Below are 24,900 nucleotides of genomic sequence, written 5' to 3'. Positions count from 1 at the left end.
CTCAGGCCTCATTTCCTCCTCAAGGACCTTTTCCACCATGAGAAGCTTGAAGGACAAGACTGCAATTACAACTGCAAGAAGGTCAACCAGGTTTGGATACAACCCCAGTCACAAATCCTTGGACCTTACAGAGACCAGCTGGATTCCATCCTGGGGAGTGATGGCTTGGGGGACCCTGGAGAAGCCAAGACCTGAGTCCTCCTCCCCATCCTTTGGCCCATCAGGGCTCTCTGGCTCAGCTGAGCCCTGCCCACACTGGATCTGGCCGTGCCTGCTGCCCACACCAACCAAAATGCCTTGAGGAGCAACTTGCCACGATACCAAAGATTTTTTTTTCCCTGCAGGTAATGACAATCTGAGCTCTGTCCTAAAGACAATTCTCTTGACCAGGGTTGCACCCAAAGGGCATTTTTGTGCTGTGGGGAGCAGAAGCAGAAACGGGGCCCTGGGAACACCTCCAGGGGTGATGGAGGGCAGTGAGGAAGAGGAGAAGACCTGAGATCTCCCAGTAAAACCTATCAGTTCATCCTGGCCACTGTCTCTTGCTTGAACTGTGGAAGTTTTCAGGGATTTGGGTCATTTCACGACCTGTGATGCCCCCAGCCACTCCGGTTCTTCCTGGAGTGGAAGTTTTCCAACGATGGCTTTTGTACTTTGAAACATCTCTGCCAGCAGTGGGCCAGCACCATCCCCATCCCACCAGGAAAGCAGGAGGCTCTTGGGGTCGGTTTTAAACATTTTTATCCCACTCTGGCACAACCAGGGCCAAGCTTTCCCTGCTCTAACATCAGCTGTGCCAGCAGGACATTGGCACAGAGTGAGAGAAATGGCTTTGCCAAAAATTCACTCTTTTTTCCTGAACATCCCAGGTCAGGGTGGGGAAGACGATCAGCTCCTCTTTACCTCTCTCCCCAACCCATGTTGGGCACTTTTTGTCAGTGCCCCGTCTGTCCCTGTCACCACCACATCCCCAGCATGGAGCTGGCTCCTTTCCCTTGTCTCAGAGGACACCCAGCCACGGGGCCTGCAGGAGCCACCACAAGGAACATCTCTCACATCTTTGTTTGGCGTTTTTAAAGGCAGGAAATTAAAAACGCAAAGAACAAAATTTGGGTTTGGTTTGGTTTCTTTTTAATTTTTCCCCTTCGATTTCTGAAGAAAACAATGGAGTCAGACAGAATCCAGCCTGGTCAGGGAGAACCCACAGCCTCGGCTCTGCCAGCCCAGCCTCCTCCAGAAAACATTGTTCATTTTTCTGTATAGCAATAGGTGATGCTCGTCCTCATCCCACGCACTCCGAGGGCCACATCTCTGAGTTTTTAAATGACTTTTTCCTTCTAATTAAATTAATTTATTTTTTCTTTTTTGCTGCTGCTTCATTGTTACTCTCATGGGATAAGTTTTATTCTACAGCGAAATGCAATTGTTACTCCTCTGTGTCTTGCAACTATATTTGTTTAAGCTATTTACAAACGTTAAAAAAGAAAAAAAAATAAAATAAAAAAGAGTCTTATGTGTCAGGCACTTTATCCAAAATGTGCTGTGTGCTCTGGAGTTTGTTCCTTGTTCTTTGCAATGACTCACGCAGGGGAAGTTATCAGGAAACTTAACTCCAGCCTGTCAACAGGTTTTAAAAGAGAGAAAAAAATTAATCTCTATTTGTTCATCCTCTACTGGTCATGACTGTGTTGTATTTCTGCAGCTTTCTGTTTCTTCAATAAATTATTTTCTAGTCATTCACCCTGGCGTGTGTGGTGTCCTGTGGTGGTGAGGGGGTCACGTCCCTCCCCATGCCCCTTTCACCACCTCACTCCTCCCACAAACCCAGCCTGGGAGATTCAGGGATCATGCCCAGGATGCTGTTTTCCACCCTCTGATCTCCACCCCCTGTTCTCCACCCCCTGTTTTCCACCCCTGATCTCCACCCCCTGTTCTCCACCCCCTGTTTTCCAACCCCTGATCTCCACCCCCTGTTTTCCACCCCGTTTTCCACCTGGCAGTTGCAGCAGTGAGAGCTTTCCCAGAGGAAAGACTTTTATTTCTTGGCACCATCCAGGCCCTTCTGGCCAGAGCCCAAGGGAAACACTTTAATTCTCACAAACCCAGTGCAGATGAGGCCAAAGCACTTGTAAAAGAAACCCATCAACTCACATGTGCTGCAGGCAGGGCCAAGCCCCCATAGATGATTTAATTGTGCATCTTTTTACCCAAATTTCTTCTCCTGCTGTGCCTTTTGCCACGGCACAAGCACTGCTGGCACAGACTGAGGCACCTTCCAGTGCCACTTTCACCCTTTGTGGCCCAACAGAGACTTCCAGGAGAGGAGAGAAAAGTTAAACCATCATTTTAATTAAAACCAAAACCCTAAAAAGGGTGATCCAGTTCACACACAACTTCTCCAGCGGCCAATGCTGGTGGCCCTGGCTCTGTGGGACATGTCCCCTGTGCCCACTAGGCAGAACTTATCCACATCCCCCCCAGAAGCGCTTTTTGGGACTTTGCAAAGCCTGTGGCTGTAAGTTGTCCCCAAAGGTGGGGACACCAGACCTGGGGGAGTGGTGTGGAGATGGGACAAGGCACATAGAGAGCACTGCCCCTTGTGCAGGGACAGCAAAGGCAGGGGCTGAGAGTGGTGGGGAGTGACAAGGAGGGCTGCAGGAGCCAGGCTGGAGAAGAAAAACCTGCAGGTCATCAATCAATCAATCAATCAATCAATCAAACCTGTCTGCTTCTCCAGAAATTAGGGAATATTTTAAAATCACACTGCTCGAGTCTGAGCCACCTGGGCTGGTGGAGGTGACCCTGCCCATGGCAGAGGGTGGAATGAGATGAGCTTTAAGGTCCCACCCAAACCTCTGCAGGATTCTGTGACCTGTTTGATGACAGAAAAGTCACAGGATTGTCACCAGCCCTTGGTGGAGAACACAAAAGGTTCTTCGTGCAGCCACTGCAGCTCAGTCCCCTGTGGGTGGGAATGAGCAGGGCTGAGGGGCTGCGCCCCCACCCAGCCCACGCTGCTCTCCATCGGGACATTTCATTAATTCCGAGCTGGGTTAATGAGTCTGGGTCAGCAGCGCTGCTTTTGTGGGCCCAGCCTGGGGTGGGATGAGCCTCACACAAGAGGAAACCCCAGCTCCAAGGACTCAGCAGAGGGAAGGGGCTGTGCTGCCAGCCAGGGGTCCCAGGGCGAGGGGCTGAGCCCAGTGGCAGCGCTCAGCGGCTTCCAGAGCTTTCCAGCACCATGTGCAGCAGTGTGGGGCCACGGGGCCACTGCAGGGCCCAGCCCAGGGCTCAGCACCCGCAGCAGGAGCCCCCAGGCTGGGCCAGCCCTTCTGCAACCACAGGGGCTGCAAAACCCCCAGGTAAGATTAAAGGTGGAGGGAAGAGCCAGGCGTGTGCCCTGCTGAGGGGCTACACCGAGGGGCAGCGCAGGGAGGACACGGCCAGGGTGCCCTGGGCTGGCAGGGGACCCGGGGAGGTGCCGTGGGTGGCCCTGGCACGCAGACTGTCCCCGCGGGTGATGAGGCCGGCGTAGCCCTCCTGATGGGAGAAGGCGTAGCTGGAGCGGCGGTGGAAGGAGCCGCGGGGAACGTGGGATCGCAGCTCCACCGAGGGCTCTGGATCCCGCTTGGCCTTCAGGTGGATCTTCTGCAAGGACAGCGGAGATCGGGGCTGGGGACATCTCCCAGGAGAGCCCTCATCCCAACGGGGACATGAAGGGAGAGCAGGGACACCTCCACCAGGGCACCGTTTGGCTCCCAGCTCTATGATGACCTGATTTTCCATGGGGATGAGGAATCTGGGGATTCTCCTGGGGATCTGCAAAGCTCATGGAGCTCTGGAGCACAGTGTCAACCCCTGCTCCCACAGGGGCTGTGGACACCTCTCAGGCAAGCCCTCAGCCCAAGGTGGGACACGCGGTAGTCACAGTGTGACAGGTAAACCCTCCTCCAGGACGGGGTTTGGATCCCAGCTCCACCATGACCTCCTTTTCCATGATGGGATGTGGGGATTCTCCTGGGGGCTGCAAAGCTCACAAAACTCTCGAGCACAATCTCAACCCCTGCTTCCACCTGGGACTCTTTTGAGGGTATGACCCACAGCCCTGCTGGGGGTGAGCTCCACCAAGGCTGGGGCGGCACCAGGACCTGCACCAGACCCCAGACCCTCCTGGGGGGTCCTGGAGGACAATTCCTTACTGCAGCCAAAAGCAGACCCTCTGCAAGAGCTGGGTCAGGTCTCTTGGCCCAGCCCCCCCTGCTGGGCCATGGAACAATTTTGGGAGAGAGCCCTGGAGTGAGAGTTGGTGCCAGTGTCATGAAGGACGAGTGGCACCACCAAGGATTCCCAGCACCACAGCCCAGGCTTCCCTGGGGAACCTGTCCCTGCCATCACCAATCCCAGACCCCAACACTGGTGGGAAGCAGGACCTGACCCTGCCTGTCCCCCCCAGCCCTCACCTGCTGGGGGGTGGCTCTGCCCAGGACGGCACGGAAGGCACGGACAGCGAGCGAGGGGATGGTGTTGACCACCAGGGACAGCAGGACCACGAGCAGGACATAGGGGTCGGTCAGGGCATTCCAGCAGGCATCTGTCAACACAGATGTGATGTTTGGGTAGGGAAGGTGGAAACGGCAGAGGGAACAAGTGCTGGGGGACAGGCCAACAAGGGCTGAGGGCTCTGAAGAGGAGATGGCACCTAAACTGGTAAAAGTCAAGACAGCAGTTGAAGAAGTGGCAATGAGGAGATGATCTACAGGCTGGGAAACAGCTCCTAGCATCAAGGCCAGGGAAGGGAAGGGCCATGGGGATCCCCAGGGCACCTCACCTGGGAAGCGGAAGATGGCAGGGGCGATCCTGAAGGCATCAATGCTTTGGGTCAGGAAGGAGAAGAGGCAGAAGAAGAGCAGGCTGGCTGTGAGCATCAGGAAGGACAACACTGTCCAGTACTGAGTGTCCAGGACAATCTGTGGGAACAAGGGCAGAGCGGGAAGAGCACAGGGTCTCATGAGGGCCATGGTGACCCTCTTCCATCCAGCTGCTTCATCCAAATTCCTCCTCCATCCCAAGGAGATCGTCCCCCAGCCATAAAGCCACTGCAGATAGTGCCAGAGCCCAGGGACCCTAAAGAGCTGCTGTGGGGCAGGATGAGGAAGAGCAGATCAGTGCTCACCTCCACAAGGACCGACAGCAATGCTGACAGGGCCACTGTGACAGAGAAGGACTCATAGTCACCCACAGCCTTGGTGCCCACGTGGTCCTCAAAGGCCCAGAGCGTGATGTAGAAGCTGATGAGGGAGGTGCCCACCCCGTGCAGGAGGGTGACACCAAAAACGCGGTAATTGAAGAGCTCGTCCTGCTGCCCGACCATGTAGAGCTCAGGGAACTCCAGGCTCTTCTTGGCACTCACGTCCTGCGGGGAGAGCATCCCAGAGGGGATGCAGAGATTGGGGGAGCTGGATGGGGCTGCCCCACCCCACACACCCTCTGGAAGAGCTGCAGTGGGTCCCTCTGCCCCGTGGCTCTGGGGGGACTGGGGACAGGCACCCCAGGAGCGGGGGTGAGCTCCACATGCCCACCGAGCTGCCAGTGCCATGTCCTGGCACAAAGGGCTGTGGAGATGGGTGCAGTGACTACCAGGGGGATTCCCAGGATGGCACAGCGAGCCCGGGAAAGCCGTACCTGCTCCAAAAGGCCCACGGAGAGCACAGGGTAGGCAGTGTAGAAAATGTTGTAGAGCGCAAGGAACCAGCCCTCGTACAGAGGCTAGAAGGGAACAGGGAGAAGCTGTGAGCTTGGAGGTGCTTTGGAAAGACTCACAAAGGATGTCCAGGCCCCAGGACACTCAGATCCAAATATGGAAATCCCCTTGGACTTATCCCATCCCCTGCATCAGCCCCAGATTTTCTGTAGGGTGGTGCTGCAGACAGAGATGGGGCTGGAGCTCCACATGTTGTCACAAGTCACACTTGATGACGGCCTTTGGGATCAAAACTCCCATTTTGGAGGAAACCAGCTCAATGCACGTGGGATCCTGCATCTGTCCAAGACTGAACTACAGCTCACAAGGAGATCCCGAGTTTCCCCAGGGTGCTTTCCCAATCCAGCCAGGTGAAAAGCAGATAACCAGTGGTGTCTCAGTCAGGCAATCACAAGAAATTGGGCACAGCGAGGGAGAACAGGGGACCAAGGTGGTGATGTGGACACGTGTCCTCCAGACAGCCCCAGGCACGATCCCTGCAGGGGATCCTGAGCAGGGGGAGTTGTAACTCTGGTATAGAGACCTCCACAGGATGGATGTGACCCCTGCATCCCTCACCTGGGCCGTGAATCCACTGTGGAAAGCAAACCACACCTGGGCCAGGAGGCCAGCAAAGGTCTTGTAGAGGAAGTAGCGGAGGAACTTGCAGATGCGCAGGTAATTCCAGCGGCCGTGGACGAGCAGCAGGCGCTGCAGGAAGGAGAACTGGGCCAGGGCGTAGTCACTGCACTGCACGGCCTGCAGCCCCTCCAGCCCGCTGATGCCCACCCCGATGTCCGCGGCTGCGGGTGGCAAACGCACACGGGGAGGTTTTGGGGGAGCTGGGGGCCTGATTTCCCCATGGGCTGTCCCGAGGAATGTGAATCCAGGAGTGACAGAAAAGGGAAGAAGCCCCTGCTATCCCATGTCCTGGATGTTCCAGGTGTGGTGTGCCAAGAGCACAGCCCCGTGTCAGGGCTGCTGGGAGGGGCAGGGATGGCTCTGCCAGCTGCCCACGTTGGGGTTTGGAGGTTCATCAAGGTTCATCCCAGATGCCAAAAGCACATGGGCCACCTTGCACTTGTCTCGGGCTGTCCCTGTCCTGTGCCTCTCGCTCCCCTCCCAGCACAGCAATGTGGGGAGCAGGTTTGGGCTTCCCCTCCCAGTTCCTCATCCCAAAGAGGAGGGTGAAGTGGTGGAGATGACAAATGGGGCAGCACCATCACCAGTGGGACACACCAATGGAACCCCGACCTCCCCTGCCCGAGCCTCACTTTTGATCATGTTGACATCGTTGGCGCCATCCCCGATGGCCAAGGTGACGACCTTCTTGTGCTTCTTCACCAGCTGCACTATCAGGGCTTTCTGCTTGGGGGTCACCCTGCAGCAGATGACGGCCTGGCAGCTGGTGGCCAGGTCCACAAAGGCCTTCTCCACCAGACCTCCCTGGTCCTGCGAGGCCTTGGCCCCATCACAGCACAGCCACCGCCACGGCCACCCCTTCTTCTCCTTCAGCACCTCTCCCGTGTGGAGGATTTTGTCCTTGGGGAAGAGCACACGTGGCTGGGACCTCTCCCACAGCCCTCAGAGCCCTCAGCTCCTAAGCAATGCTCTTAATGCCCCAAAAGAGTGACTCTGGTTTTCTCCAAGTTCATCACAGAGCAGGTGCTGTGACCATGAGCCCAGTATGTCCCAGTATGACCACAAGAGTTTGTGGTCACCACCCAGCCTGTGTCACCCCAGAACACTGAGCAGCTTTGGTCAAAGCCCCCCAGCACCAAATGCTCGGTGCAAGGTTGTTCTCCTCTCCACCCTTCACTCCCCAGCCCCGAACGGGCTTTTCCCACCTTTAGCCAGGAGGAGCACCATGTCCTGCTGGTGCCACCCAGGACTCTGATACCACCAGGGTAGGAACAACCATCAGGCAGGGAGCAGAGAACAGCATCCAGGTGCCACCTTACCAGGAAGTCCCCGCTGATGATGATGGCTCTCTTGTGGCACAGAGCCTCTGGGCGCTCCTGGGAGGGGCGGTGGCTGCACGGGGTGTCCCCACGGCCACTGAGGTTGTTGTTGCTCTCCCAGTAAGCCTGGAGGATCTCGCTGTGGGAGGGAGTTGGACATGAGCTGGGGACACTGGGAATGCTGGTGAGACCTACAGTGGGCCTTGGTCATCTCAAAGCTAGGGAGATGGGACTGTGGTGGGAACAAAGAGGAGATACCAGATCATTGATACCAGAAATCAGCCTGGTTTAAAGGCTGGAGAGAAGCTTTAACCCTTTCTGGTCAAAGCCTGCCAAGGAAGAGCATAGGGTGGGAGAGGAAACAGGTGGGGAGGCCTGGAAAATCATCAGAGAAAGACCATGGACATCCAGGCTGGCAGAGGGAAGGAGAAGCACCTCTGGCTGAGCTGAGCTCTGCCCACTCTGCCCCAGTTCCTCTGCCCTAGAGTGTCCTCAGCAGGAACAGCAACATCCTGAGCCAGGAGGTGACCATTCCTCACCTGACCTCCTTCTCCTCCAGGATCTCCATGTCGTCCGTCAGCAGCCTGCAGGCGTAGCCGATGTTCATTGCGGTCTCTGCAACAGCCAGCTGTCAATGGTCCATGGTGCTGCCCCCAGCCCAGGGCAGCCCCCAGCCCTTGGCTCCAAGAGCCCTTGGTGGGCAGCAGCTCCTTCCCCTGCCTCAGTTTCCCCTGGCGGGTGGGATGTGCTGCTATTGGAGAGTAAAGGGAGCAGCAGGACCCGTTCCTGCCCACTCCCCGTGGCCCTTCTCTCTGGTCCTGGTTAGGGGAGAAGCTGAAATGTGCTGGGGGGGTCTGGGGGTGCCTCCACTGACCTTGTTTGTCTCCTGTCAGCACCCACACTTTGATGTTGCCCAGTTTCAGCAGCTGGATGGTCTCAGGGACTCCGTCTTGCAGCTTGTCCTCGATGGCCGTGGCCCCGAGCAGCTGGAGGGGGTGACTGGGTGTCATGGCACAGGGCAGGGCAGGACAGGGAGGTGGGAATCACCCCTGGACCCAACCAGCAGCCTTTGCTGGGGGTAGACACAACTTGATAGCTACGACTTGATGCCCTGGTGTCCACTGGTGTCACAAAGTCACCCCTCGGGGAAATCCTCCCACCCAGGTGTTGGGTTGGGCGCTTCACCTCCTCATTCTGGAGAGCCAAACCCCACGTGCCTGCCCTATGGGGCACAGACAGCTCCTCCTGACCCCAGCCCCATCCCACCTGCAGGTTCTGCTCCATCTCCTCGTAGAGCCTGTCCAGCTCCTGGGCACGGTCCTGCAGCAGCACCGTGGCCTCACGGTGCCTCCGGCTCCAGGCGCGGAACTCGGCCTCGCTCACCTCCCTGCTGGCCACGCACAGCGTCCTCAGCGTCTCCTCTGCAAAGCGCTGCGGGGAGGAGACATCAGGACTCTCCTCCCTCCCCAGGATCACTCTCACAGGACCAGGGCATCACCCCAGGCCAGCCATGGCAGAGCCAGAGATGCTGCAGGACCTGGGAGTCTCTCTCAGGGCTCTGACTCCCTTCCCCCATCCTACAGCATCCCCACGAGCATCCTTGGATGCAGCTGGTCCATGCAGAACACCCAAGGTGGATTCCATGCCCTCTTACCCCCTGTCCCACATGCAGCTGAGGCTCCTAGAGCAGAAGGCAGAACCAAAATCCCTAAGGCAGAGGGAGGAAGAGCAGCAGGGCACTGACTGCAGGACACCCAGCCCAAAGCCAGCAGGAGGGAGAGCAGTCCTGTCACCCTGGCTGGGTGGGACTCACATCCAGCGCCGTCTCAGTCAGGGTCTCGCTGGGCCCTCGGCTCCGCAGCCTCTCCAGGATGACGGTGTCGGCACCCTTGGTGTAGAGCCGGATGGTGCCCTGGGGGTCTCGCACTGGCAGGGAGGGCAAGGACACCTTAGGTCCCCTCAGAGATGGCTCCCAGTCATCGCTGTCCCTGCAGGGTGGCTGCACTGGCCTGTGCTGGCCCCCAGAAAGCACCACAGGGCTCGCTGGTGCTTTTCCATGTGTGGCCATGGGAAGCACAGGAATATCCCCAAATCAGCACCACCATGGGGCAGAATCAGGCCTCAGGGACTCCTCACACAACTCCTCTGTGCCCTGGATTTATTTCCTCCCTCCTGGCTGCTCAAACTCTTCTCAGCTGGTGAGCAAATCCACAGGGATGGCCAGGATGACCCTTAGGAGCCCGGTGCCAGCTGTGGCCACCTGCAGCCATCCCAGTGCCATCCCTCGTGGGGCTGAGCACGGACAGGAGCCTGGAGGGGCCCCCTGGGACAGCCCACCCCGCTCACCCAGGACAGACATCCTCTTGCGGTCGCTGTTGAAGTCCAGCATGGCCAGCACCTCGTACGTCCTGGTCCTGCCCAGCTCCCTGATGGTGATGCTGTCCTCTGTCCGGGCCAGGAAGACGTAGCCCAAGCTCCTGGCTGCCAACACCAGCGCTTCCTCATCTGGGGAAGCTGCCTGGTAAACCAGCTGGTCTGCAGGAGAGGAGCAGGGATTGATCACCCACAGACCCCCAGCCAAACCACCCTGGGACAGCTGCAATGCCCTGATCTTGCCCAGCAGCAGCTGGGACACGCTGAGCCACCAGGCTGGGCAAACTCAGTCCTGCTTGTCTCATCTGGAGAGGGACTGGGAACAAGGCCTGGAGGGACAGGACACAGGGAATGGCTCCCAGTGCCAGAGGGCAGGGCTGGATGGGATATTGGGAAGGAATTGTTGGCTGGGAGGGTGGGCAGGCCCTGGCACAGGGTGCCCAGAGCAGCTGTGGCTGCCCCTGGATCCCTGGCAGTGTCCAAGGCCAGGCTGGATGGAGCCTGGAGCAACCTGGGAGAGTTGAACACCTTAACTCAAAGGTGTCTCCATCATGGCAGGGATGGAGCTGGATGAGTTTTGAGGTCCCTCCCACCCCCAACCATTCTGGGATTCTATGATCCTTTTTGCTCCAGCCAGAATTATCCCCCTTGTGCTTCTATTCCCACCCATGAGCTTTTAAACACCCCAAAACACAGATCCATGGCCCAGGGACAAAGTCACGAGCCACCCCTGGGCTCTCACACCCTCTGCTCCCCACAGCTGAGCTCTGCTGGGCGCTGCCAAACCCCAGCACGGCCCCAGAGCCCCGAGGGGCAGCTGAACCCACCGCCCCTGTCCTCCACCATGACCGTGTGGCAGAGCGCCAGCAGCCTCAGGAACTCCCTCAGCACCGGGTCGCTGTCCCTCTGAGCGGCTTCCAGCAGCGTCACATCGCAAACATCCACCTTGTGCTCGCCCCCCGCCAGCCACGGGCCCTGCCAGAGGCACAGGAAGGGTTCAGGAGCCTGGTGGCACTGGGCACAGGGCTCTGTGTCCCCAGGAGCACCGGGGATGTGACACTGTGGCACTCTGCTGGCTGAGCCTCAGCCCAGCTCTGCACTGCCCACACCAAGGGGCTGAGTGGAAAACAGCTGGCAGGGAAAAACCCTAAAAATCAGAACTGCATCTTTTTATAACCCCAGTTCCTGCCCTGAGTGGCAGCTGAGGAGCTGCAAACTCGCCAGGCCCCTCTGAGAGCCTGGACACTGCTGGTGGCACCAGTGTCACCGCTGTCACCAGGGGCACGTGGCACAGGGGAGGGGGAACTCACGCACCGGTGGCTGTTTGTTCTCCTGGCCTGTGCCTGCACCTGCCAAAATAAAAATAATCCAGTCAACAGAGGGCTGGCAGGGGGCTGCGAGCAGCTTCTCTGGAGGGACTCCTGCCGGCCAAAAACCCAGCAAAACCAGCAAAAAGGCACCAGGTCTGCATCTGCTCAGTGTCAGAATCCACCGGGATATCCAGGCCTCGCTTTTTTGCTTTTTGTTCAGATTTTCACCATGATTTTAATGTTAAAAATTCAGGTCTACTTTCCTGGGAGATTCTTCATTTGGCCAAAGACTGCTGGGATTAGGGTGATGCTGCTCCACAGAAGTGGAATGTGGTACACCTGGCAGGGAAAATTTGGCTTATTCCTGCCTAAAAGCTTTGCTAGGTGTTTTTGGCCCTCCTTTTTGCTTTTATCACTGTCCATTTGTCTCAAGCACATGATATTTATCTCAGGAAAACAGGGCTTCATGCTAAAGCTTGAGCCTGACCTGCTCATTAAATTTCACTAATTAAGCATCATGACAGTTCCCAAAGTGAGCCAAGAGCTGGAGTAAGTGCAGCAATGAGAAGAGGAAGGACTTGGTGATTTTCAAGGTTTTATTGGGAAAATCAAGTAGAATCATTAAAAATAATAACATTTTAAATGTAAAAAAAAAAGGTTATAAAACCCAAAAAAACCCAAACAGACAAATTAAAAAAAGAAGCAAAGAGCAATTGCATATGTTCACTCTAATTAAAAAGCTTAAGGACAGTGATCATTTCCTCGCCTCCTCCAAAGGTTCCCTGAAAGCCTCAAAGTGCCCAGATTTGGCAGCCAAGCTGGAGATTCCCCAGAAAATGATACAAAGAAGAAAAGCAACAGCTCCTTTTTCTCTACAAGACCTTAAAAGAAAACAAAAATCCCTGGGCTCTCCTGGCCCCTCTCCTGTTTCTCCTCTGCCTGGTCCAGCATCAGCTCACGATTCCAGGTGGGATCCACCTCACCCACACCATGCTCGGTGTAGCTGCCCCAGGCTCCTACCCCAGGCTCCCTTTTATATCAGAGAGAACTTTGCTGGTCTCAGCTGAGTTTGGGCCATGAAACCTCTCCTGGTTGGAGGCCAGGACTGTGCCCGGACTCCGTGTGCTGGGAACACCAGACCAGTGGGACCTCAGGGACCCCCAAAAACATGGGGGATGAGGACAAGGAGAATTCCTCCAGCACCACCTGCACCACCACCACCAATCCCCCTGTCCCAAGCCCTCAGGGGGGGTGGGAAGGACCAGCTCCAGGTTCATCTGAGCCCCTACAAACTTATCCCAGCCCGGGTTACCGTAGATGGTCCCGTTGACGCAGCATTTCTTGAAGCTCATGATGTTCTGTGTCAGGGTGCCCGTCTTGTCCGAGAAGATGTACTCGATCTGCCCCAGCTGGTCACTGAGGCTGGTGCTCCTGGCTTCAGCTGGCATGTCCTTGGCACCATAATACATCTCCAGGTCCCAGTTAATAAAACAACTGTTCACCAGGTAGATGAATTCAAACCTAGGGAGTCCAGGAGGAGAAAACAGGGAGAAGATGGTGTTCCTCACAACCCAGGGGCACTGACACAGGAAGGAGAGGCAGGGGGAGGTCCCCACCTTGATCCTACTGCTCTGGGCTTGGGGGACACCAGAGGGTTTTCATTGCTTGTGGCCAGGCTTCCAAAAATCTCCTCACCCACCAGGTCCCCTCTGGAATTCTGGCCCTTGGTGGCCAAATTCACAGATCTGGAGGTCCAGTGAGGGGCCCAAAAGTTTGGAAACAGCTTTTTCCAACATAAATGGTGATTGTTGCCTGCACAGAGAAGCTGTGCCCTTCTCCTCCCCCACCCTGCTGCTGTCCACAGGAAGCCCAGGAATATCTCAGATCCTGCTCCCAGGGAGCTGCACCTTCCTCAGAGCCATCCTCAGCCTGGCCACGGTTCCCAACCAGCCCAGAGCTTGGATCCCTGTTGTGCTTCTCCCCTGGGAAGATCTCCAAGCAATCCTTGCTGTTTGTAGGATACAAACCCATCCACCCTTCCCCTGTGCCAGCTAAGGGAGCACCTGGGAATCACCTTGGCCACACCTTGACCTTCAGTGCAGCCTCATTTTGGGGCCATGACCCGAGTTCCAGGTGAGGGCAGGGGGTGGGTGCTGAGCCCTGATCCCTGCCAAGCTCCACGGTCCTTACGTTATGTACATGGACATGGGGATGATGACGCTCAGCAGGATGGTGAAGCCCCAGAAGTTGAGGAAGGCCTGCTGGACAGGGCTCGTGTGCTTGTAGAGGGCAGCCAGGTAGCTGTGCTTCTCCTGGAACGTCCTGGCCCAGAACCCAGAGGCGACGGCAAGGCCCAGGGACGTCACCAAAAGCAGCAGGAAGATCTGGGGTGGGAAGCCAGCATGAGAAGGTCCCAAGATGAGAAAGTCCCAGGATCACAGAGCCCACCAGACTCTTCTCCAGAAGGCTCCAGGGAGAGCTCAGAGCCCCTTGCAGGGCCTAAAGGGGCTCCAGGAGAGCTGGAGAGGGACTGGGGACAAGGCCTGGAGGGACAGGACACAGGGAATGGCTCCCAGTGCCAGAGGGCAGGGCTGGATGGGATATTGGGAAGGAATTGTTGGCTGGGAGGGTGGGCAGGCCCTGGCACAGGGTGCCCAGAGCAGCTGTGGCTGCCCCGGGATCCCTGGCAGTGCCCAAGGCCAGGGCTTGGAGCAGCCTGGGATGGTGGAAGGTGTCCCTGCCATGGCAGGGGTGGGAATGAGCTTTAAGGTCCTTCCAACCCAAACCATTCTGGGATTCTCTGATTCTCTGAACACGTTAAGCCCAAGATATTTCAGGCCAAATATTGCAAGATGAAGGAAAGCAGCACCACCCGAGCAAGAGGTCTCTCCTGAAGAGCCCTGTGAGCCACTCCAGGAGCAGGGCAGAGGTGTTGGCACCCACCACGATCACCAGCCGGTCCATCAGGTGGTCCAGCTTGGTTTTCTTCTGCTTGATTTTTCCAGAGTTCCTCATAATTTTGGAATCAATCCCTGGATAAGAAACACATCTGAAGTAAAAATGCAAGTCCCCAGGAGGTTTCCCTGCAGGTCAGTGAGGCTGCTTCCCTCTACAAAAAAACTTTCTAATCTACACACTTACACTTTTAGCTTTTTCTATCTAACTTTAACATCTGTTTTCATGTATCACCATGAAAACATGCTCATGAATTTCATATTATATGAAATTCAGTGTTTTTCTAGATCTTATAACTAAGTATCAGAAACAAGGGCACACACTCTGTATTCCAGACTCCAACATACAATGACACCTCCCCTCCCCTGAAGAGCCCAGAGGAGACCCTCCCTCCAGCAGTGTCCACCGAGCTGTGGCTGCACGATGTGGTGCTCACAGCAGCTCTCACCCCTCCCTCTCCCCACAGCCCCACATGGCCCAGCCCTGGGCTGGATCCTGGGTGAGGAGAGCTTCGACCCCACCTCACCTCCCACCACCCATCCCATCCCATCCCATCCCATCCCATCCCATCCCATCCCATCCCATCCCATCCCATCCCATCCCATCCCATCCCATCCCATCCCAAATCCCATCCCATCCCATCCCATCCCATCCCATCCCATCCCATCCCATCCCATCCCATCCCATCCCATCCCATGGATCCCATCCCATCCCATCCCATCCCATCCCATCCCATCCCATCCCATCCCAAATCCCATCCCATCCCATCCCATCCCATCCCATCCCATCCCATCCCATCCCATCCCATGGATCCCATCCCATCCCATCCCATCCCATCCCATCCCATCCCATCCCATCCCATCCCATCCCAAATCCCATCCCATCCCATCCCACCCCATCCCATCCCATCCCATCCCATCCCACCCCATCCCATCCCATCCCAAATCCCATTCCATCCCAAATCCCATCCCATCCCAAATCCCATCCCATCCCATCCCATCCCATCCCATCCCATCCCATCCCATCCCATCCCATTGATCCCATCCCATCCCATCCCATCCCATCCCATCCCATCCCATCCCATCCCATCCCATCCCATCCCAAATCCCATCCCATCCCATCCCATCCCATCCCCACCAGCACACACCGCTGCAGCTGCTCCGCTCGAGCAGCTGGGAGCGCTCGGGGAGCTGAGAACCCCTCTGGTGTCCATTCCTGTCCCCCGGTGCCGGGCAGGGACACTCACCCGCGTACAGCACCAGCCCGTGGCACAGCGCGGTGTTCCGGACGCGGCAGCCCCGCAGGAGGATCCGGCCGCTGTCCAGGGCGTGCCTGCGGCCCCGCCAGCGCAGCGCGCCCGAGAAGGAGAGCATGCGGCTGCTGGGCTCCTCACACAACACCCGCCCTGCCACACGGAACATCAGGGGACACAGGGAACCTTCCTCCCCTCGTGTCCCCGGTGAATGAAGGGTTTTTTGTGTTTTCCAGGTTCTGCGCTGCGTTAGTGACTCTGAACTTCACACAAAGCGTTAGTGGGTTCTCCTCACAGCTCAGGCACACACACAGATCCTTTTGAGCCCCACAACCAAGGACACCGCTGCAGCTTTGGGCCCAAAAAGTGTAACCAGCAGGGAACTGAGGAGAGCAGGCTGGGAGGATGGGACTGCATCACCTGACTCTGTAATTGGACAATTAACCCCAATATGGAAATGGACCAAAACTTATCAAAGTGTGAAACCTCGTGACTCAGAATCCATCCTGAGTCCATCTTGGGTGGAGCCAAAGCTCCACAGCTTTTTAATAAATACCTCCTTTATTCCTTTACTCTGTCTAGCCTCTGCCCAGGGAGCCTCTCTAGGCACCATTCCCCCCAAAGAGGGGTGCCTGGGGCTTCCTGGGGAGCTTCAGGGTTTGTCAGGGCATCTCTAGGTGGGATTTGGATGGCTCAGGTTAAGGCTAAGGGAGGTGCTGGGAGGTTGGTCAGTGCAGGAACCTCAGTGGGCTGTGAACTGGAAAAGGTACAAACATAACCCCCTTCATCCCCAAAGCCTTGGAGAGGTGAGTTCTGCACCCTGTGGAGGAGCAGCAGGGGCTGAGCTCAGATTGGGGAACCAAGAGCTTGGTTCCAGTGGGAAAATCAAGATCCAGGGCAGGGGGAAGGTGCACAGCCCTGATGGATCCACCACAGCAGTGATGGGAAGTGCCTCCCCCCGAGGCCTTTGGCTGCCAGCCTCTTGTTGGACCGATGGAGATGAGATCAGAGAATTCCCAGGGCTGAATCCATCCCATCCCATCCCAGTGGGATTGGCCACATCCTCCCCCACCCAGCAGACTCACCATCGAAGGCAGCCATGCTCTCCTCGCTCCCCAGCTCCTGGTGGGTGACCAGAAGGGCCTGTCTGAACTTCAGGTTTGTTTCCCTGTGAGCAGGAGCCAGAGAAAGGAAAATAAAGCAACCCTGTGCAGTGACAGAGCTGTTCATCCTCCTGTCGGCCCGTGGGACAGAGACAGCCATTAATTAGCAGGTAATTACACAAGTGGTGGCAGTGAAATGCCAGAGAGGGACCTGTCATGGCACACCTGGAGCACTCGTGCAGGAAGAGCCCTGGCCCAGAGACCCTGCCATGAAATCATCCTGCACAGGGAGGGGGGAGAATGGGCTGGGAAGGAGCTGGGAGATGGAGACACTGGCCTGAGGTCACCAGGTGCTCTGTAGAACCCTCACCAGGGCTTTTGGACTCCCATTCTCAAAATCTGTGGGTCAAATCCACATTTCTGGGGTGTCTGTAGGTTTGGGTTTTGGAGGATCTCCCACATCCTGCAGTTCCACTGAGCACTCCCAGCATGGGGGGTCCCCAAGACCTGGGTCTCCAGCCTCTGTCCGTGTTCCTGTCCCCATCCCTGTCCCTGTCCCCATCCCTGTCCCTGTCCCTGTCCCTGTCCCTGTCTGTGTCCCTGTCCCTGTCCCCATCCCTGTCCCTGTCCCTGTCCCTGTCCCTGTCCCCATCCCTGTCCCTGTCCCTGTCCCCATCCCCATCCCTGTCCCCATCCCCATCCCTGTCCTCACCCATCGATGTCAGCGGTCTCCACGTAGCAGAGGCTGCTGGGCTCGGAGCTGCAGAGCAGGAGCAGATCAGCCTTGAGGAGCAGAAAAGGCAGCGAGAGCAGCTGGATGAGCCCCTGGGCAGCGATTCCAGCAGGGCACAGCCAGCTCCTGCCACCCCTCACCGGCACGACGCTGTCCTTGCGCAGCCGGACGATGTCCCCGACGCAGATGTCGCGCCACTTCTGCCAGCGGAAGCTGCGGGGGGATTCAGGGGACAGATTTGTGTCCCTGCAGAGCGGTGGGACTGGGGGCTGGGGGTGTTTCAGCCCGTGCCTGTCCCTAATTCCCAGAGGATTTGGGTCTCTGGGTTCTGGTGCACTGGGGGTGGCACAGGAGCTGTGTCACATCCGTGTCCCTGGGGGTGACAGGGACTCTCAGCACCACCGGTGCTCATCTTTCCCCGGAGCAGTGCTGAGCAGGGACACAGCTGGGCTGGAAACGATGACTGGAGGAATTCTGTGGCCAAGGAAAGCCTCCCCCAGCACAACACAGCAAACTGGGGCTTTGTTAAACCCACTGCCCTGACTGGAACATGATCCATCCCACAGGAGGACCTGCAGCACATCCTGGGGGTGATGGGAGCTTGCAGAGCCTGGGACAGTCCCACCAAAACCCTTCTCAGCTGCTGGAGGATCCTCAGCACTTCAGGTCCATGGTTCCAGGGGGGTGTGGAAAACACAAGCAGAGCTCCCAGAGCTCCTCACCTCTTCCCATCCAGGATTTCACAGGGCCTGCTGTTGATTTTCCTGTCACTTCTGTGACGGCCCTGCACACAGGAGAGACAGAGAGCCCAGGGAAAGGTGTGGGCCATGCCAGCCTGTCCTGTCCCACAAAAACAACCCCCCCAATGCCACCACCTCCCTCCTCAGCCCCAGAGCTGCGCTCTGAGCCATGGGAAGACGTGTCCTGATGAATAAAGAGGCTGAATTCCCCCCCAGGGATTTCTAGGGACCAAACTGGCACTACAAGGTAATAAAGATGACAGAAATGGGGGTTGGGACCCCAAGGAAAGCAGCCAGGACATCACATCTTTCCTGAGGGAAAATAAAAATGTGGATGTGGTGGAGTAGATGATACCTCAGGACTGCTGGGTGGCAGCAAGCCCTGAGCTCCTCAGCTCAGCTCCCAGCAAGGGCCCCTCCCTGGCAGCGTCCCCAGGGCCACCCCCCACTCACAATGTCATCAATGAGGTCTCGCAGCCCCCGGATGATGAGGAGGCAGCTCAGGGGGAACAGCAGAGTGTACCAGGGCAGCGTGGAGATCTCAGGGAAAGTCTGGAGAAGGAGAATTTTACACCATTGACTCAACTCCTGTCCCACCTTGGGACACTTGAGGTGACTGAGTGACTCCCTCGCTCCCAAGCCAGCGCCCGAGGGTGGCAGGAACCCATCTCAGAACCATCAAATCAACACCTCTGTTACAGACACCTCTTCTGCTGGGTTTCCACCTCTTGTTGAAGTGTGAAATGCTCCTGGGTCTCTGACTTTGGAGGGATTAATTTCTGTTTTGTGGTCAATGTGAACTTAGCCTACATGAAAACCAAACCCATTTTGTAGAATCAAGAAAAGATTTGGGTTGAAGGGACCTTAAACTCATCCAGCCCCACCCCTGCCATGGCAGGGACCCCTTCCACCATCCCAGGCTGCTCCAACCCCCGTCCAGCCTGGCCTTGGGCACTGCCAGGGATCCAGGGGCAGCCACAGCTGCTCTGGGCACCCTGTGCCAGGGCCTCCCCACCCTCCCAGCCAACAATTCCTTCCCAATATCCCATCCAGCCCTGCCCTCTGGCACTGGGAGCCATTCCCTGTGTCCTGTCCCTCCAGGCCTTGTCCCCAGTCCCTCTCCAGCTCTCCTGGAGCCCCTTTAGGCCCTGCAAGGGGCTCTGAGCTCTCCCTGGAGCCTTCTCTTCTCCAGGTGAGCAGCCCCAGCTCTCCCAGCCTGGCTCCAGAGCAGAGGGGCTCCAGCCCTTGGAGCAGCTCCGTGGCCTCCTCTGGACTGGCTCCAGCAGCTCCACATCCTCCTGATGTTGGGAGGTTTCAATTTAAGGTGACCCCACTTCACACACGTTAAACCCCAGAGTTCCCCAAAGGCACCAAACCCCACGGCAGAGCCACGTCCTGGGACACTTTTTATCCTGCCCTGAAGCCCAGAGATCCCCCTGGGGCAGAGGCCTGGCTGGAACTCGCTGTTCCCGAGGTGCCCAGCCCACCTGGAGGAGGATGACGAAGACGAAGTAGACGTTGGCCATGCGGTGGAACTGCTCGTAGAGGTTGAGGGGCAGGAAGGTGAGCAGGTTGTACTTGGCTGTCCTGATGGCATTGCCCTGGGGGAGAGAGGGGTCACAGCACTGCCAGGGTCAGCTGTGGGACACCAGGGACCTGCTCTGCAAATGCCAAAACCTTCTGGTGTTCTTAGGATTTGTCACAGCACAGGAGATGCCTTAAAAAGTTATCAAAGCCGTAAAGGAAAACAGGGATTTACCAGATCCAAAGGCAGCGTAAAATTGAGAACAAAATCATTTTCTTGTGGGTTTGCTCCCCATGTGGGCCATTCAGCAAGAGTTGGACTCTTGGATTCCTGTGGTTCCCTTCCAGCTCAGAATATTCTGTTATTCTGACTGTGATCTAAAGCCCAGCTCACTGACCTCAATGTTATTTAGCTGAAAAAAAAATTAAAATCTGGTTTTGCTCACTCCACACGTTTTGAAAAATCTTTCTCTGGATTAGATCACCAGACTGAAAAGTTTCCTTCACCCAGCCCTGCTCCTCTGACAGCTCTGGGGGGCACCAGGCAGGGAGGGAGCAGCACTTTTCCTCCCTGGGGATTGTGAGTGACTCTCCACCCCTCTGGAGCATCTCTGCCGTGTTCCCCCAGCCAGACACGGGCTCAGGGATGAGGGGCTGGGGAGGGGAAGCCCAGGGCTCACCGAGTATTTCCTCTTGCTCAGGCAGAAGAGAGATTTCTTCTTGCACTGCCTGTGGTAGCTGCGGTCGTTGGCCCTCACCTCCCAGGTGAAAGCTGGGAAAGCAAGAGGAGATCCAGCAGTGCCCGTGGGAGCCAGGCCAGGCTCAGCCTCCAGGGCACAGGGACCAGCCATGGGCACTGCTGGGCTGGGGCTCAGGGACAGGGACAGGGACAGAGAGAGCAGGAGTCCAGAACATTCCAGAGCTGCAGGAGTGCTGCCCACACCTCCCCCCGAGCCCCAGGGTCACCCCTGGGCTGGGGGTTTGGTTCAGGGTGCTCAGGCTGTGTGCAGGATGAGCCCCCTGTGCTGTTCCAGTCACGGTCACTCCTCTCCCAGTTCCATTTCTGCCGTCCCAGCGCAGACCCTGCCCAGCAGGGAACATCCCAGCCCTGTTCCCAGCACCTGCCCCAGCTGACAGTCCCTCTTCACCTCCTCCCTCTCCACCCCAAATCTTCTTCTTCCCCATTTCACAGCCGTGCCCCACATTCAGCTTCCTCACAAACCACATGAAAGCAGAGAAAATCCCCAAAGCACCCCTGCTGCACACTGACCTGGCTGCTGCTGCTTCCCAGCTGGGCAGCCTGTGCCTGTGTCCTGCTCAGCCATGCTGCCACCTCTGCCAGCACCTGGGGACAGGGACAGGCACAGATGTTTGGAACACTGAGCAATGACAGCGGGACCCCACGGGGATGCTCCAGGGCAGGACACCCTGCAGGAAGAAGATTCTGCCAAGCAGCCTTTACCCATCCCAGCTGCCTGGGACAACTCAAAGACGTTTTTGCCCTCTGGGGGGGGAAGTTACTGGAAATCATTTGAAATCGTTGGTGAGGAACTGGGGCTGTCCCTGCCCTGCCATCCCCATCGTGCTGGGAGAGCAGCCACCTCCATCAATGACAACATTTCCCTCATGCTCTGTGGCTCTGTGACCTTCCTGCAGGGATGCTAGGGAAGATTAATTAATGTTTGTGAAGCGCTTTGTGATCCTCACATGAAAGGAGCCAGTGAGGGATAAAGCATTAATTACCTTATTATTAAATAATCCCACCAGAAGTCAGTCCCTGCCGTTATTTCTTATCTCATTCCTTTGATCACTTTTTCCGTTCTTTCACCCAAAGTATCAACTTCTCTCTTGCTCCTCACAGATTATTATTATTATGGGTATTGGTTTCTCCCAACACACCTCACAGATGCCACTGCCTGGGCATCCATCCTCATTCCAGGTCATCTCATTCCAAGTCAAAGAGACCCAAACACCTCGGCCCCTGCAGCCAAGAGCTTGTCCAGAAAAACTTTGATCCACAAAATCCTTCTGTACCACCCAGGACTTGGTGCTGTCACTGTCCCTGGATCCTAAATGACCCCTGAGCTCAGCACACACAGTCCCAGAATGGTTTGGGTTGGGAGGGACCATAAAGCCCATCCAGTGCCACCCCTGCCATGGCAGGGACACCTCCCACTGTCCCAGGGGGCACCAAGCCCTGTCCAGCCTGGCCTTGGACACTGCCAGGGATCCAGGGACAGCCACAGCTGCTCTGGGAAATTTGAACCCCAAATGTTTCTTTTTGTTTTCCCAGCACTGCTGAGGAGGAAGGAAGGGGTTCAGGGAGCTGCTGGGGGTGGTGGGACACTCCTGCTACATCCCAAAGCTCCTGCTCCCATTTGTCCCACAGAGAAGGGGGAGCAGGAGGAGCAGGTGGAAACCTGGAGGGGTGAGAGATCTTCCTCACAGAAAGCCCACAGAAGCCCCTGGGTGCCCAGACTGGCTGGCACCACTCAGTTTAGGCAAAATAGGATTTGACACAAATTTCCCACCTTGCTCCCTGCTGTGACCCCACTTGTGTCCCTGTCCCAGGGGTGCTGCCAGCTGGGGACACCTTCCCCTGCAACAGGGCTGGGTCTGACTGCAGAGGGACAAAGGAGGGGACAAGGGAGGGACACCAAAGCCCTCCATGTCCTGCTCCTGGCAAGCACACTGGTCTCTCTCCTCCTACCAGAGGGATGGGCTCCCCTGGAATAGGGGTATGGGGGATCTCCCTAGAGACCATAAACAGCCCAAGGGCCCAGTGGAGGCAGCTGTTCTGGAGGAAAATCCAACAGGACACAAGAGGAACCTCAGGGTATCCAGGATGGAGGAAACTGAGTCACCTGCTCACAACCCCTGATCCCATCCCTGGAAGTGTCCCAGGCCAGGCTGGACAGGGCTTGGAGCAGCCTGGGATAGTGGAAGGTGTCCCTGGTCCTGGCAGGGGTGGAATGGGATGAGCTTTAAGGTCCAACCCAACCCATTCTAAGGTCCCAACCACAGGCAACCAGGACAGGGCCAGGGGTGGCAGCTGGGATGGGCCCTGAACCTCAGCCAAGCTCCTGATGAAGGGGCCCAGATTCAGGCTTGGAAGTCCAGAGTCAGGACTGCAATGGGGACAAAGGCCAAGGTGACACAGCCCCAGCACTGAGACAGCTCCAAGGCCCAGGTCCCACAGCAAGACCCAGGAGTGTGGCCAAGCTGGAGCCAGACCCACCCGGGGGACTTGGTCTAGAACTGAGCCCAGGCTGAGCTTCCTGAGCCCGGGGCTGTGGGGGGACCCAGGGGGCTGCTCAGGGCCAGTAACCCTGGCTGTGCCCTCGGGGGCTCAGAGCCCTCACTCCTCGCCCCAGGCTTTATTTGAGGCTGACAGTGAGAAATGCCAAGGTGTTTTCCTGGGCTCGCTGCTTCCAGACCAGCGAGGCCAGGGCTGGACCCTGCCCTGAGTCTCACCAGGACACACTGGAATTCCTGGGTTTATTTGTGGTTATCCTGGTCCCCTCATGCTCAGGCTCAGGCCTGAAGCTGCTGATCCATCATGTCCCCACCGTGCCTGGCATCTCTGAGCCCCATTGTGCCTGGCCAGGATCACCATTACACCCAGCCAGGCTCTGCTCAGCACCCCCATTCCCAAACGGTGCCAAACAAAAGCACAGCTTGTTCAGCACCTGCAGCTGGCACAGGCAGGACACTCCATGGGGCTGAGAGTAAAGGCAAAGGCAGCCGGGAGTGCTCCCTCTTGCCAGGGCCTGGGGCAGGGGGAAAGGGGAAAGAAAAAAAAAGTGATTCAAAGCACTGGAAAAATATTTTCGAGGAGGTATCCGAGAAACCTCAGTTCCAAAAAAGCTCTTGACAAACTTCACTCATCACCTGAGTAATCAGAGTAAAATCTGCACTTTGGGGAGGCGGGAGCAGGCTGAGGTTGGTGCCAGGGCTCTGTGCCAGCCCCAGCCACACGGGTGGGCACACTGGGCACAAACCCTGCCCCGGCCCCAGCCCGGAGCTCCCTGGGGGCCAGGGAGGGTTAGCGATGGCCTAAGGCACGGGACATCCTGGGACCACTGCCCCACACCTCAGCCAGCCCAGCAGGGAGTTCTTAACCCACGGGCTGCTGCCCCAAATCGCCCCCCGGCATGAACCGGCCGCTCCCGCAGGGAATGTCCCATCCCGGAGGTCTCCGGCTCTAAAACATCCCCGCGGTGCTGCGGGGCGCTAAGAAGCTCCAAAGCGGAACTTTCTCACCCCAAAAATTCCCTTCTGGGCTACTGGAGGTTTGCAGGGCTGAACAGAAGTCAGGTTTCAGGAGGACCGGGCACGGCGCCACGAGGGTTTGGCCCAGGGTGGTGAAACACGCGGAGATTTATGTCCCTGGCTGATCCGAGCTCTGCCACGGGAATTCTGTGGAGGTTTTGTTCCTGAAATCACCGGCTCAGCGCCGAGCTCTCCCTCCGTGCCCGAATTGGTGTGAGAATCCCTGGGAGCGCCGGGCAGTGCCCACAGCCGGGGGTTCCTGCTCCCCTCTGTGCGGGGACAGGAGCAGCCCGAGCCTTGTCCCGCTCCCGGGGCTGCCACACGCTCCGGTGACCCCTCCCGTGGGTGCTGCTGCTCTTCCCTGATCCCGGTGGGACTCCAGCCCCCACCGCCAAGCCCGCATGGCCCCCGGCCCAGCCCGTGTCACGACAGGCGACAGTGACAGAGCCGGGGCTGGGCGGGTGGGCGCTGCCACCTCCCGTCCCCGGCACGCAGGAAACTCCCCCGCGCTCCGGCCGGGCGGGTCATTAAACCTCTCCAGGGTTATTTCCCCGGCTCCCAGGACGTGCCCGAGCCATGAGTTTCCCTCCTGTTTTCCAGCAGCCTGGATGTGGTTTCAGGTGAAAAGGCGGCCCCGCCATCCCCGAGCGCTGCTCCGAGCCCGGCATCCCGGGCAGCACCGGCCGAGGGGCGGCCCCGGCCCCCCGCTCCTGACGGGGGCAGATGCGGCTCCCCGGAGCCCCCAAGGACCTGCCAGCCGTGTCCCCCCCCCGTCACCGTGCTCCCCTCGGGGTCCCCGTACCTGCACCGAGAGCCCCGGGCAGCGCCGCGCTCCTGTCGCCTCCGCCGGTGCTGCCACCCGGCTGTGCCACGCGGGCCCGTGGGGACAGCCCCTGCCACTCCCCCGGGGTGTGCCAGCTGCCCTCCCCTCCTGCCC

The 24,900-nt window shown here is 57.6% G+C and overlaps 1 protein-coding gene across 1 annotated transcript; it reads right to left on the bottom strand.

The window, feature by feature from the left end:
* Window positions 1–1,987: 1,987 nt before the first annotated feature.
* ATP8B3 (ATPase phospholipid transporting 8B3) lies at window positions 1,988–24,879 on the bottom strand. Its single transcript, XM_058858684.1, has 28 exons — window positions 24,766–24,879; window positions 20,962–21,036; window positions 20,372–20,463; window positions 19,655–19,768; window positions 18,621–18,719; window positions 18,150–18,211; window positions 17,568–17,640; window positions 17,407–17,477; window positions 16,677–16,759; window positions 15,586–15,744; window positions 14,328–14,416; window positions 13,575–13,768; window positions 12,697–12,905; window positions 11,389–11,423; window positions 10,902–11,049; window positions 10,048–10,236; window positions 9,515–9,627; window positions 8,968–9,132; window positions 8,576–8,687; window positions 8,241–8,316; window positions 7,702–7,840; window positions 7,015–7,282; window positions 6,320–6,543; window positions 5,683–5,766; window positions 5,174–5,413; window positions 4,829–4,967; window positions 4,461–4,591; window positions 1,988–3,648 (listed from the first exon to the last, which is right to left on the bottom strand). Exons 2-28 carry the CDS (start codon window positions 21,014–21,016, stop codon window positions 3,412–3,414), a joined length of 3,600 nt encoding a protein of 1,199 aa, XP_058714667.1. The 5' UTR covers window positions 21,017–21,036; window positions 24,766–24,879; the 3' UTR covers window positions 1,988–3,411.
* Between the last annotated feature and the right edge of the window lie 21 nt (window positions 24,880–24,900).

Source organism: Poecile atricapillus, chromosome 28 (assembly GCF_030490865.1).
Source record: "Poecile atricapillus isolate bPoeAtr1 chromosome 28, bPoeAtr1.hap1, whole genome shotgun sequence".
Taxonomy (NCBI): Eukaryota; Metazoa; Chordata; class Aves; order Passeriformes; family Paridae; genus Poecile; species Poecile atricapillus.
Note: the sequence above shows the minus strand (reverse complement) of the source record. Positions and strands in the feature narration are given on the sequence as shown.